Source organism: Oxyura jamaicensis, chromosome 10 (genome assembly GCF_011077185.1).
Source record: "Oxyura jamaicensis isolate SHBP4307 breed ruddy duck chromosome 10, BPBGC_Ojam_1.0, whole genome shotgun sequence".
Classification (NCBI taxonomy): Eukaryota; Metazoa; Chordata; class Aves; order Anseriformes; family Anatidae; genus Oxyura; species Oxyura jamaicensis.
This window is the reverse complement of record NC_048902.1, coordinates 10,109,909-10,123,381: the sequence shown is the minus strand read 5'-3', so window position 1 is coordinate 10,123,381 and position 13,473 is coordinate 10,109,909. Positions and strand designations below refer to the sequence as shown.

Sequence of the window (13,473 nt, the reverse complement as noted above, 5' to 3'; positions counted from 1 at the left end):
GGAAGATGGAAGCATGTGCTGTGCCCCACCTAGAACCGGCAGGGATAGCTGGGACTTCGGCAGTAAAACAAGCAAGTTGTCCTTGTTTAAGCGAAATGTTAAACGCAGAGGTGAAAACCCTCCTTTCCCTGCCCTTATGGGGGACACCTGCGGTTTCTGGGAGAAGGGAAGGTGCCTTTTTTGGGAATGCTTGTGCTTTGCCTGAAAAGCAACAATGGTGATCTGCAGCTATTTTACAAAATGGCAGGAACAAAGACTTAAGTAATACCATCTGGAATCTGCACCCCCTCCCGTGTGCTTAGTTTTTCTCTTTTTAAGTCTTGTTCTTTTTACGAAGTCTCCAGCTCTAGGTTTCCAAGCTATAGAAGCCGAAGAGTAAGGTGCAATGCGGAGAGACATTAAAGTTTCCTTATCCATCAAATCAGAGTAGATAGGCCAAGCTATTCACTTACTCCCTTCTCGGTACTTTCCCTCAACAAGGCAGCACATCTCCAAGTTGCATTCTCTCTGTACAAGTCCAAATTGAGCAATTCAGATGAATTTCCTTGATTTGCGAGTCTTCAGCTAGCAGATTGCTAGCTCTCCTGCTGCTGCTCTTCCTGCTGACCTTAAGCAGGAATGTTGCAAAGACCCTTTGGCTCTTCTGAGACCTTCAGATTGGCTGAAGGTAGTCTGTTCCCATCTCTTGTTCACTCTCGCTAATGCTGCTGGTAATTGCTTTGTCCTACATGCACAGTTCTTGATTTCATTAAGAAGCGAGGCAGGCTCACCTGGCGGCTGCTGCTGCTGGATGGCAGCGGGCCGGTACTAACCTCTGAGAATCAACCCATTCAGGGGAAGCGGGTGAATTTGGGGTTTTCTCATGGGAAGTCATGTGGAGCACCGCCTCGATTTTAATCTTCCTTTGTGTAATTGCAAAAAACATTGCTGCTGTGTCACTTCAGAATGCAGTAGGGTCGTGGAGTAATTCCTGTGGGAAGGTGTTTGAATTCTCACCTGATGTGCGGCTTGCAAATTCGCTCCTTTTGTGTCTTTGAGGAGTTCGCATTGTGAAAATGGAACAAAAGTGTCAAACTGATGGCCTTATAAATGGTAGCTGCCATCTTCAGATGGATCTGACATTGTTCTGAAGACATGTCAGTGTGTGGTACTCTTTTCTGAACTTCGTTGCCAGAAGAGATCAAGGGATAACTTTTTTGTTTGCAACCAGTTTGCTTTTTAGCTGTTTGTTTTTTCAGCCTGGCACCTTCAGTGAGGCTGTTTCTTCTATAGCTTGGCTCATAGAAGAATGAGCCCCAAAGGCTGGGCACTGGGGCTGGGTTTCATCTCCTATATACATTAAATGCCACTTAAGGAATTTACTCTACTTTTTTGTATCTAGAAGGTTAGGCATAGAGTAAAGTGAGATTTAGAATTCATTTTACACATTTATTTTTATTTTCCTTTTTTGGTTAGTTTCACTCTGAAATTGCAGGCTCGTCACGGACAAGGGCCTGATGAGCTGCTTTGTCAGTCAATTTGTTTTCTTTTAGCACTGGGAATTTGGCTGTCACGTGCTGTGTTTATGTAATAACCAGCATGTCATTTGGTGAGGAGCTCCCCAGACTGCTAAGGGCTAGGATTTATGCAACATCGCATAGTCACGTGCGCTGTTCCTCAGTGAACACTGGCGTGATAACATGCAGGAGCATGCTTGATTCTGGCTGCACCCTGCAATGGGCAGTGTATTAATTAGAATATTTATACGTGGTGTGGCTGGATCAGGCTGTACTACAGTTTGATTTAAAGCAGAAATACCACAAAGTGCATACTAGTCCAGCTTTATGTTGTGAAGCTTTATAAATGCAGAAGATGTTCCTTTAATAACCAAAAGACGTATGTGACAGTCTTCAGCAATACATAATTAAATTATTTATAACGCACCTAGCATGGACAGGCTGCAAATGCCAGCTGGATCGTTGTGTCAAGGAGAAAAGTGGTCACCGTGCTTTTAAAGGATTCCTGCCTGGTTGTCTTCTGCTCTGAGCTGACTTAATTGAGAAGTGAAGTGGATGCTGTGGACGCTGTATCACTCTGTGCTGTTGGATTTAAATCAGCTTTGCCTTTTTTGTGATGAATGTAATAGATTAAAACCACATTGACTTTCAAACTGAAATGGTTGCATTCTGTTGAAACCCTGCTAACATAAGGTCTACCCAAGTTAGCAGAGCAGTTCTGAAGCTTTTTAGAGGAGTTTGACACAAAATGCACATTTAATGTGAACAAGCTAAGGAAACTGCTCTCGTTCTTGGGCTCTCCAAGAAAGTGATTTTTTAAAGCAAACATCCTCACACGGAGAGGCTAGTTCCCTTGAACTTCGTGAGCTTTGTCTGATTCTGAAATTAATACTACAATTTGAATACAGTATCTGTAGATTTCATAATATAATAGAGAAAAGGTTAGTGCAGAAAAAGCGCCTGCAAGCATAGAAGGAAGAATCAAAATCATTTGTGCCTTAAAAATCATTTGTGTCTCAATATACTGGCTATGTGTGGGGGGAAAAAGTTAAGTTTACTACAATATTTTTTTTCCATTTCCACAGGCGTCTGATCACAGATTCCAAGGTTAAATTAAAGTACCAGCATTTAATAACCAATAGTTTTGTAGAGGTGAGTTTTCCTTTGAAATTTATAATGGCTTCCAGGGTGTCTTTTGTCTTGCATGTGTAGTAAACCATGGAAGTGAGGCTAGTTTATAGCTGTAGAATAGGATTTCTTTAGCATAGTCTCTAATCAAATGTAACGGCAAATCAGAGGCTTTGCGGGGGCTGTTTAATAGCCCAGTTAGCTACAGAGACACTTGAGGGAAAAGAGTAAAGATCTATAGGACAAAAGTCATGGGGAGGTTACCTAGAGGTACAGCCAGCTGTTGTAAATAGCAATTGCAACAGTTGTTCAGTGTCTAAGTTCTGAGGAGTGCTTCATGTTTATAGTTCTTGAATGTTACGAGATGCTTCAGACTGAAAACCAGGAAGCAGCATTATAAACAAAGTGCCTTTAATGTTTGCCATTTGAAGTCAAGTTGTAAAATTGCTTTTAGCAAAATTGTAATAGTTTTACACCTCCAAAATCAGAATTATCTTAAAGGTGCTTTGGAAGACTTTCCTCTGTCCCCTTTTTCTACTTGCATACTAGGCTCTACAACAAATGTGAACGCATGCAACTTGTTACTGCGATTAAGCTTACACTCCTTGTCTGAAGTGTTGCAGCGGTAGTAAGAGCTAGTTACTGTGCAGGGTTGTAAGCTTTTTAAGTTTCAAAAAGGCTGTGGGAGCAGTGGAACAGAAGTGAGTAGTTGCAGACAAGTTTAAATACACTATTTTGGTGGAAAGCTCCATAGCTTCAAATTATTCAAATGTGTTCTCTGAGTGAACTCCGAGGTCAGCAGGAGAGGTGGTGCTCCTCCTCCTCTTTCATAAATGACTCAATTTGGCAGTGAAATGTTGATGGTTGTATCCCTGCTTTCTTTTGCTAGTAAGAGAGCAAATGCCTTGGCTGAGGGGACTTACAGTAAGGCAGGAGGAAGTGCGATTGAAGGGCAGAATTGAAAGGATGAAAAAGGGCTGAAGGGCAAATGGGCAAGTTTCTTGTGGAGCATCCTTTTTCTATTATGTCTTTTTTTGCTTTATTTTGTAGTGTAATCGACTGTTAAAATGGTGTCCTGCCCCAGACTGCCACCACGTTGTTAAAGTCCAATATCCTGATGCTAAACCTGTTCGCTGCAAATGTGGACGTCAGTTTTGGTAAGAAGAAACAAGTAAAAGAAGTTAATGTTGCTTTCTGCGTTCTGAGTATTTTAGTATGTAATCCAGAAGTCTTTATAATGAGATGGGGTTTAAATGTGGTGGGAAAAGCATGGGGAGGAGGTGGGCTTCAAATGGCAAGTCAGGATTAGGCCAAGCTGGTGCAGGACCTGTCCCTGTGTAGTTGTTGCAGCCAGTGTCTCAAGGCTCCTTTGACCAGGCCCCACATCTGGCTTTCACTGAGAGATGGCCTTCAGCTAAGTGATTTTGAGTTAGGTGAGGTTCTTGATTGCAAGCAGAGAATCCCAGTGATTTTTAGGTGTATACTGTCCTGAAATTGCATTTGCCCATTAACTTCCGATAGCAAGTTTACCTGCAGCATATGTTTTTATATTAATTAGTGAAGTCAAGTGTCTTGTCCAGGTGAGGTCCTTTTGTTTGCCTTTTTTTTTTTTTTTTTTTTAAGATACCTAATTTATTTTGCAGAGATGCTCCAAGGTGCTTGAAGGAAAATAAATCCGTGTTGCATTTAACTTTAGCACCAAGATGCATGAATGTGATACATATTCCAGTGAGGCTGTGGGATTTGAGGTGTTTGGCGTGTGTAATTTTTCCTTGAGATTGTCCATGGTCTTTCAATAGAATGACCCAGAAGATTTCCATGGTGTTAACCAAGCTAACTAAAAGTATAGCTGGCTACCTAATTTGGTTATTTTCCCTCTCTTTCACTTTCAGCTTTAACTGTGGTGAAAACTGGCATGATCCTGTTAAATGCAAGGTGAGTGTCTCAAAGCAATTTTCCAAATGCGTGACTTTGAAACAATTAAAGTCAAGTTATGTGTCAGACACACAGAAATGAAGTGCAAGATTTGCAGCTGTTCACATCTAGAGGCATACTAGTTCACCTGCTTAGATCACTTCATGAGAAGAATTAGAGAAGTCCTCCTGGATTTCTTTAGGATTCCTGAAAGTTTCTTCTTGATAGAACAATTCCTCAGCCACATGGGGGAACACCCAGAGGAGGAGGCTGTGCAACAGAGACCTTGGAGGAGAAGTGGGTGGCTTCAGAAGTGAATGCCTCACTTTACAAAGAGCATTCCTACACTCAGCGTTCCCATAGGTGTTGGTGCTTCTGCAGGGTTGTAGTTTGTAGTACTGAAGGAATCTGGTCCTGGTTCAAGGACCTGCTGCCATGCAGTGCCGTTAAACCTAGGATTCCTGTGGCCCTGAGCAGAGCTCACACAGATGTTTCATGCCTTGAGGACAGGGCAGTCTGTGTTCTTAGTGACAAATGCATAAAAACTTCACTGGGGAGGGGAAAGGGAAGCCTCATCAGAGGAGTAGCAGGGTTTGGCTGGTCTTCCTGGAACAATAGTGGTCAGTTTACCTAGCAGGCGTAAGCAGTCCTTTGTTTCTCTAATTTGTGCTCACTTGGTAAAACCATGTTCCCTCTAAAGTTAAGAAGGGGAGGAAAAAAGGTTAAGGCGGATGGCAAGGGAAAATATATGACATGGCTTGGTGTAAATGTAGCCAGCACAGCGGGTCTGATTGCAGTTTTGGCAGATCACTTTTAAAATATCTGTAATACTGAGTCCCACTTTAGGAACTGTAAACTCGTTGCTGAAGTCTTAGTGCAGTGGTCCTGCTCACTGCATCAGGTTGGTGCTGCAGGAAGTGTCTGCAACTAAATTAGTTGCTGTTTGCACTGATTTCTCGCATCCACCTATGCTGTTTCCCCATCCCAGTTTACTAAAAGATAATTTCCAAAAGGTAGCATTTTGGGGTAGTAATAATTGCTTAGACTTCTGATCCTATCCTCTTCTGGTATGTATCTAGTGAGCAAGTCAAAGGATTTGTATCCGCTCTAGGAAGCTTTGTGAAGTTGCACTTCAGTGTGGTAGCATTGAGCTGTGCGTTCTGTGCTATCACCTTGATGTAAGCAGCTGTCTTGGGACCCTTTACAGTTCCTCTGTTTTAATGTAACTCTTTCTGCATTTTTCTAACAGTGGTTAAAGAAGTGGATTAAGAAGTGTGATGATGACAGTGAAACTTCTAATTGGATTGCAGCAAACACAAAGGTGAGGGTGTTCTCCTTGCGTTTTATGTACGCTATCAGATGAAAAGAAGAATGGCAACCTAATTTGTCACTACTAGGATTCTTTTTTCTGCTGTTGTCATTAAAACCAAGCATTAAAATCCTCAGCTCACTGAAGTATGCTTGTTTGAAGTGCAAATAGGTGTTAGTGCCTCAAATCAGGGAACATTCTTCAGGTTAGGTAGAGTTTGTTCATGTAAGAAAATCGACTGGAGACCCAAAGGAAGCTCAAGTTTTAAGTCTTTGGGCTCCTGTCTGGCACCATTGGCTTCCCTAAGCAAGTCAATGCCTCGCTCCAAGTGTGTGAAACATGTTAACACCACCCGTGGCTTGATATGGCTGTGATGATTTACATCTGCCTTTAAATCCCCTGGGCTGGTCTCTTGAAGAGTTGTTCATTTCCGCTGGGCAGCGTTCCAGATAGAGACTGGCAGAACAGCTGTTAAGATTTTATTATGTAAATGGCTTCGTTCCAGCGAGCCCAACTTTGCGTGAAACTTCAGCAGGTCTGCGTTTGTTGGGAATAAAAACAGCGGTGGGGTGGTGGCGAGGAAACAGGAGAAGCAGATGTCATCGGGAGACTGGGGCTAGGAGCAGACCCAGGTCTCACTTCTGCCGGCAGGGTGGAGGCAGGTGGGGAGGGTGTGAGGAAATGGCCGCTTTGTTTTCTTAGCCCTGTTGTGTAACTGGTTAATGGCATTGTTTGCAGCAGCGCTGCTGCTTTCTGGGGCTGGCTGCATGTTTTTCATTGAACTGGAATGTCGCATTATGGTGAGAGCAGAAACACCCATCGCTGAAACGCACGGTTAAAGTCGTGCTGGAATTGTGCAGTCTCGGTGCTTTTTTGTTTCGTGGGCTGAGGCTTGCGTGGTCGCTGCTTGGGGGCTGAGCACTGCTCAACTGCTCAGTGAAGTGAACTTGGCATTTTCTGGGGTGAACATGTCCAGAGATGAGAACCGAACCAAATTTATTCAGTTTGCTTGCTCTTCAGATACTGCTTAAATTAAACCTGAGGAAGAAGAACCAAATAACTTGGAAAGCGTTGAGTGCAAGCACATATGAAGCAGCTATTTTAGCCTTGGGAACCAAATACTTGGAGTATCACAATGGCGCAGCCCTGTTTTCCTGTTTGACAGCCCTATCTTGCTTGTGATGGAGCCCTCGGGAGCCAGAGGAGGAGCTGCTGATGCCCCTCAGGGGTGACACTGGCCCTGGCCTTAGGGCTCTCCGTCTCCTACTTGTTCCTACCTTGGCATGTGCTGCAAAAGGCCAAGGTCTGAGCTCTCCTGCTTGGGGTGCAAAACAGTTTTGCCTGCCTTCCTGGAGAGCCTCGTGCTCGTGGGGTGCTGTTACAATCTCAAGTTAAGTTTTCCCTTACTGGATTCTGTGCCTTTTTTTTTTTTAAAAAAAAAAAGCCAAACTATACTTGTGTGTGCTCTGTAGATGACACATGAGTAATGTGCCACTAAGACTGGCTGCTGGAAATAGGAGGCTGCTTGTCTCCTTGTATTTTTTGGACAGGTATTTGCAGCTTGCAGATAAATATGGTCATCCTTTCATCCTTTTTTTTTTTAACTGGGATCTAGACTTTGTCAGCAAGGAGCCATGCTAGGGGCATTTAAAGCATATCTCAGACTATAAGAAATAAGTTGAAATGGCAGGAGCAAGAAGTTCTTTTTTTTGTGGGAAACACCCATCCAGAGGAGGGTGAGGAGGGGAAACAAGTGTGGCCAAGCCATGCTGGCATCAGCCCAGCTTATCTGTTAGTGCCTGTCGTCTGGTGTCAGCAGCAGAAGGGCTGTTGTCCTTGCACATCCGTGTCTAAGCTACTTCCTCTAATACCATAAGAGATGCTCCTGCAGCAAGAAAATACTTTGGAGCCCAGACTGTGCAGTAGCACCAGGAGAAAGGGGAAAAAAGGCAGGATAATTACACCAGACATCTGAGCAAGCCAACTGTCATGGAGCCCTGTGGTGTCCGTATCGACTGAAATAACTAAAGCACAATATCACAATTCTCCTCTCCCTGAACTGATGCTAGATTGAATTTGGGGGAAAGCTGGCAGGACACGTAACCCTCCCCCTTCATAATGATCTCTGCCTTCTCAAGGGCAGTGAAGATGGGAGTTCTGTGCCGCTGCAATGAAGTGTGAGTGGGGCTGGCTGTTGGAAGACGCATGGTAGGAGCTTTGCAGCCCGCAGTCACGGAGGAGCCAAGTATTTGTACAGCTCGGGAAAAATCCCTTCCTGCCGTAGCAGGACACTGGGGTAGGAGTTGCACAGTTTGGGTGTGCGTATGTCTGCCCTTGCTGTCTGTCTCCTTAGTATTTCCACAAGGAAAGCAGGGCAGTTGTGTCTAGGGAGAGATGTCTTGAACCTTCTTCACAGCTGCTTGCTTCAGTGAATACAAGTCAGAGGCCAAATTCTGCATCAAACTTCTTCATTTTGAAGAACCAAGAAGGGAATCGGATCAGATCCCATCAGATGCAAAACCCCATTTTAAAGTGGGGAAAAAACCTCAAGTCCTTTAATTGCTGCTGTGCTCCTGTTGCTCCTGCAGTCTCCGTTGCCATTTCTAGCTTTTGAAAAGTGTTTTCTCAAGCCCTCCGAGCGTGACGCTGAGCTGCAGTCCTGTCCCAGGTGGTCTCTGTTCAGGGAAGAACACTTCCCATCTCACCGCGATGGAGGCGTAACAGAAAAATACCAGTCTTCCTGGAACGTGTGCGCTTCAAGTCTGGGTAATCCTTTGCAACAGGAGAATGTGAGATACGTTTGTTCCAGCTTGCCCTCGGAGACAGGATAGGAAAGGAAAATGAGGCAATTGTTATATGAGAGAGTAGAAAAGTGAAACCCAGGTGAATTGGTTTCTGTTTGAAAACCGGAGTGGTGTGATGCGTTTTTTTGACAAATTTGGAGTGGTCTGAATGAGGAGATGTGAGGAGTGAGTTTTGTGGCTGCCTCTATGTTCTTTTTATTTTGTTATTTGTACTTAGGAGACCTATACACCAAATTCTTCTGATTATTCAAAAGATAGAGCTCTTGCAGCACGGTGTGCTGGAGGAGGTGGCTTTTAGTTTAGGTAAATGTAAATTCAAGGTAAGCAAGTTCTTTACCAAGGCTTTAGTTCTCAGTGTTCTTGCAGACACAGGGTTGAATAAGTGAAGGTTTTGTGTGTTTCTTTTCCTCAGTTTATTGTATAAACTTGGTTCTTGAACGGTTCCTTTCTTGAATAAACTAGACAGCTTTCTGGTGGTGGTTGGTTCGCGTGGCTTTGGCAATAAAGAAACCACATAACTCAGTTACTTCTATTAAGTGGACCTTCAAAGGACGAAGAAATAAAAACAGAAAACTTGGATTTGTGTGCTTACTTGGGACTCCTGAGGTGCTGCAAGACTGCATGAAAGGATCTTAGAAGGGTTGGGGGGTGGGGGGGGGACAAAACCTCTTTAACCCTGAGTTTCAGTTGGTCTTTGGGTGTCTTTGAGCACTCAGGGAAGAAGAACAAAGATGATAACGGTCTGGTCTTCACCCAAGGCACTGTTTTTTGTTGAAGTTAAATTGGTGTTAATGAAAGATGTTCATCTGATACTAAAAATGCCCCTGCCTTACCACTTCTGGCTCCTGGCGTGTCACCATCTCATTATATTCTGGGCTAGACAGAACTTGAACACCTGATGTGTAAAACAGGCAGATTTTTTTCTTCCACAAAAGCTATTGGGCATTTTTCTCCTCCAAGCAAGATAAAATGGCAAAAACCCAGTTCTCTTCCTTTTCAGGTTGCTTTTAATGCCTGAACATGTACTCCCTCTATACTTTCTGGAAGTCCTACATTTGTTCTAGTGCATGGAAATTCTGGCAGCCGCATGGATCTTCCCTGGGCACCAGCAGCGAACTTTGCTCTTTCATTTCTCACCAGCGTGGTTTCATGCCAGAACTGTGAACAGCCTTCCCCGAGATGTCAAAATGCCATCCTTCCTCTCAGACGAGCGAGTGTTTAAAATACCCTCCTTTGCTCAACGATTCTAAGTGGTGTCACAGTGTGCTACTTTGCACCAAGTGTAATTAAGTTCAGCTGTGGATTTCGCTAAGTGCTCACCGAGGTGTTGGAGGATTCATCTTTTAGGGCTGTTACAGGTGAAGGCATTGTGGTGAACATGTCAGGGAGGCGAATTTGTGTCCCTTGCCTCTGGGAGTCCCGGAGAGGACTAATCTGTTTCACCTGCATGGAAATATGGAAGGTGTTCCTATTTAGCCTCCTGTTCGCAGGGCAGCTGTTGAGGTTTGTGGGGTTTTATGTCCACGCAGCCTTTTAGGACAGAATAGGGATTGTTCTCCTTGGCCAGGTTTGCCTGATCTTTTGTTGCAAAGTGCAGTGTGTAAGCAAACACTGAATTGTTTGGAGTGGAACAATGTTAATGAGGTCACTTCTGCATCGTGGCATGATAGATAACGTGCAGAATAATCTACCGGTTTAGTAATTTGATTTGCTGGCTATTATGTTGTTGCATGGCCGTAATTCTCAATAAGAACTGCCTTCCATATCCTCCTTAATCTATAAATCTCCTCCACTCATTGCATTAGTGGCTTGAGTAGTTGCTGTGTTTTTTTCCTTGTGCTAGCATTCGCTGTTTCTTTCATACATCCTTCTCATAGCTTTTCCTTAATTTTTAATAATGTTCAGCTTCTTCACTTTCTCAAAACTTGCGCAGCTCACTGTGTAATCTCTTCCTTGCGCTTTGCTTAGAGTGTAAAAGCATGACCAGGATGGCATTCCCTGTACTGCAAGGGCTGTGGTTAGGGTCTTTTTGTTCTGGTTTGCATCACGGTGCTGCCTAGGAACTCCCAGCACCGTCGTGTTGAGACACTGAGGAGCTCGGTCGCATCCTCCAAGACCCCGAGAGCAGAATTTCTGTGCTCCAAAGTGAGCGTAGCTGTGGTTGAGGACGGCCCCACAAGCAGTGTGGATGTGCCCCCTGCACTGGCAGGCTGTCTGGGAGCTGTTTCTCACACCCCAGTTGTGGGACTGTCCTAAGCAGGAGCGCTGGCTGCAGCTGTTTGGCTATAGCTGCGCCTTCCCCCAAGGCACTCGCGTGTTGGCACGTGAACAGATGAGATGTGGCTGGGGGAAGCTGCACAGCTCTGCTACTACTGTCTGCTCTTGGAAAACCATTAATTGCTGAGCACAAAAGCTCAAAGCACTTCAATCACGAAGGCCAAAACCAAGTTCAGTTTCATGCTAGCATCTTCGGTCTTTTTTCCCCTTGTAACCTGCTCACCTAGTGAGACAGGTCGCCTCTGACAGGTGGAGACCGTGAGGGTCTTTGGCACCTCTCAGCTATTCTCTGAGTACCTAACTGTACAAATTGGGCTCTCTTACAGCACAAACAGACCAACTTGCATGCAAATGTAGCTTATGTGGTAGTACGTGGGACATCTGGAGTGTGTGTACACGGATGTGTTGGGTTGTGTCCTGTACAGCCTCACAAATGCCGGTGTGGCTGTGTGATGAGTTGGGCTGATCCAGGCTAGATGTTTTTTTTTCTGTTCTCTCCACCTGTACTTGCTGCTTGATTTTAACTGGAGGAGTTCCTCAGCCCAGCTCTGGTGTTGCCGGCACAGGGGAAGTGCCAGCGGGGCAGGAACAAGCGGCAGACGAGCTGGACTGACTTCCTTCACCTGTCGATGCAGCTCAGTATGGTTTTGCTACTTCAGCTTTATGTACTCAGTAGGGCACTACAGAAATCATCTTCTTTATATTCTGCATGAGATGAATGTCGTTTTGGAAAGTGGCCATATTCTGCTGATGTATGAGAGTGATACTGGTGTTATTAAAAATACATCTTCCCCGAAGATTTCCCTGTGCAGTGCTGCTCTTTGATATCCTCACACTCGACAGAAGCCTCACACCTGAAAAGGAAGCCCCACGTGGACTTGTGTAAGAAAAGCCTGCAGTGAGGTGTTACATGAAGATGAAAACAGGAGCCTGACAGGAAGTGTGGAAATGCCCCAGGAGGAGCATTGTCTTTTTAGCTGACAGAGGCTTCTTTGAAGCACAATGGATTCTTGCTGCTAGTTTTCGGGTACTTTTTGGATGACATTTGACAACTTGCAGGTGGCTCGGATTGATGGCAGCATGATAGCAGCTCACTGTTAGGCTTTTTTGAGGTTTGAGTGCTGCAGTGGACCAAACACTTGATGGTGAGGAAAGCCAGATGCCTTCCCCTGGGCAATTATGAACCATCGCTGCTACCACTGCAACTCTGGAGAAGGTCATGAAATCACCCATCCCACGTAGCCCTAGCAATGTTTGATAGCAGCGAAGGTGATATTTGTTGCTTTTTTTTGGTCTGTCTAGCTGCTCTGAGTTTGGAATTATTTGGAGACTTAACTTCGAAGAGGACCTTGATGTTCAAAGGGAAAAAGTAAACCGGGTATTTCACCTGATGTGCAGTCTCTTACTGCCATGGGAACCCTTCTAACTTCCTCAGAATTTTAAGGGATGCTGTGCTTAAGCAGCATGTGACTAAGGCTGCCTTGCTTTCCCTGCTGACAGTGCTGTGTCCTGTCCACAGGAGTGCCCGAAATGCCACGTCACCATCGAGAAGGACGGGGGCTGCAACCACATGGTCTGTCGGAACCAGAACTGCAAAGCCGAGTTCTGCTGGGTGTGTCTGGGCCCCTGGGAGCCCCACGGATCTGCCTGGTGAGTTCAGAAGCGTGCCTGGCGGGAAGGCGAGGCAGCCACGAGAGAAACTGCATCGAGTTTTGAATTGAACTCTGTGGAATCGGTGTCCCCGTTACAGGTACAACTGCAATCGTTACAACGAGGATGATGCAAAGGCAGCAAGGGATGCGCAGGAGGTGAGTCCATAACCTTTGGCGGTGAGGGAGATCACCAGCTCTGTGGTGTGCTTTTAGCCTTTCTGTAAACCTGAAAACCAGCCGTGAGGAATTTACTGGATTTGGGCATGCATCCAAAAGACAGTTATGTTCACCAGCAGCTTTGGATTCTTGCCTTGCACTGGGTGGGGGGAAGGTTCAAAATCACTTTAGTGCAGCGTAGAGAACATGTTAACTCAGTTGTTATCTGTCATGCTGCCTTGCCTGTTTTATAGCAGCTCCTGCATGAAGTCGTCATAATGCTGTGGGTCTGAGACAGCAATCCTAACGCCCTTTGGAAAATGCTCTTCACTGCAAAGTTCTTAGTGCTAATCCCGAGGTGTTTAAACGCAGCAGACCTTTTGAATGTAAATAGAGTAGACTTCAGTTGTTCCAATACCTATACTTGGAGGCCTGAAGTAGAAATTAGGAGTGAAGCTGCAGCTACCTTGAACTGCTTTGTGAATATGGCTAGCAGAGCCCAAACCCCTTTTCATGGGGAGGGATTGCATGCTGTGTGCTGCAGCTTGCAGAAATCCATTTCCTGCATCTCTGTCAAAGTACCCTTACAGCCAAGAACCAAAGTATTTCCTGCAGCCCCTCCTCCTGCAGATAGGGATGACTTTGGCGTGTGCTACTTTTGTACATCCACTCTGCAAGTTTAACCATGCCCATGTTGTCCTTGTTTTCAGCTGATCTGTCAGTGAGAAGAAAATAAG

General features: G+C 45.0%; 1 protein-coding gene across 1 annotated transcript in view; it reads left to right on the top strand.

Annotated features, from left to right (window-relative positions):
- The window catches only part of ARIH1 (ariadne RBR E3 ubiquitin protein ligase 1), a 69,712-nt gene that overhangs the window by 50,356 nt on the left and 5,883 nt on the right, over positions 1–13,473 (top strand). The window contains exons 7-12 of the mRNA XM_035336158.1: positions 2,582–2,648; positions 3,675–3,781; positions 4,517–4,559; positions 5,788–5,859; positions 12,448–12,578; positions 12,679–12,736. Coding sequence (XP_035192049.1) covers positions 2,582–2,648; positions 3,675–3,781; positions 4,517–4,559; positions 5,788–5,859; positions 12,448–12,578; positions 12,679–12,736 — 478 coding nt within the window. The remainder of the gene's footprint in view (positions 1–2,581; positions 2,649–3,674; positions 3,782–4,516; positions 4,560–5,787; positions 5,860–12,447; positions 12,579–12,678; positions 12,737–13,473) is intronic.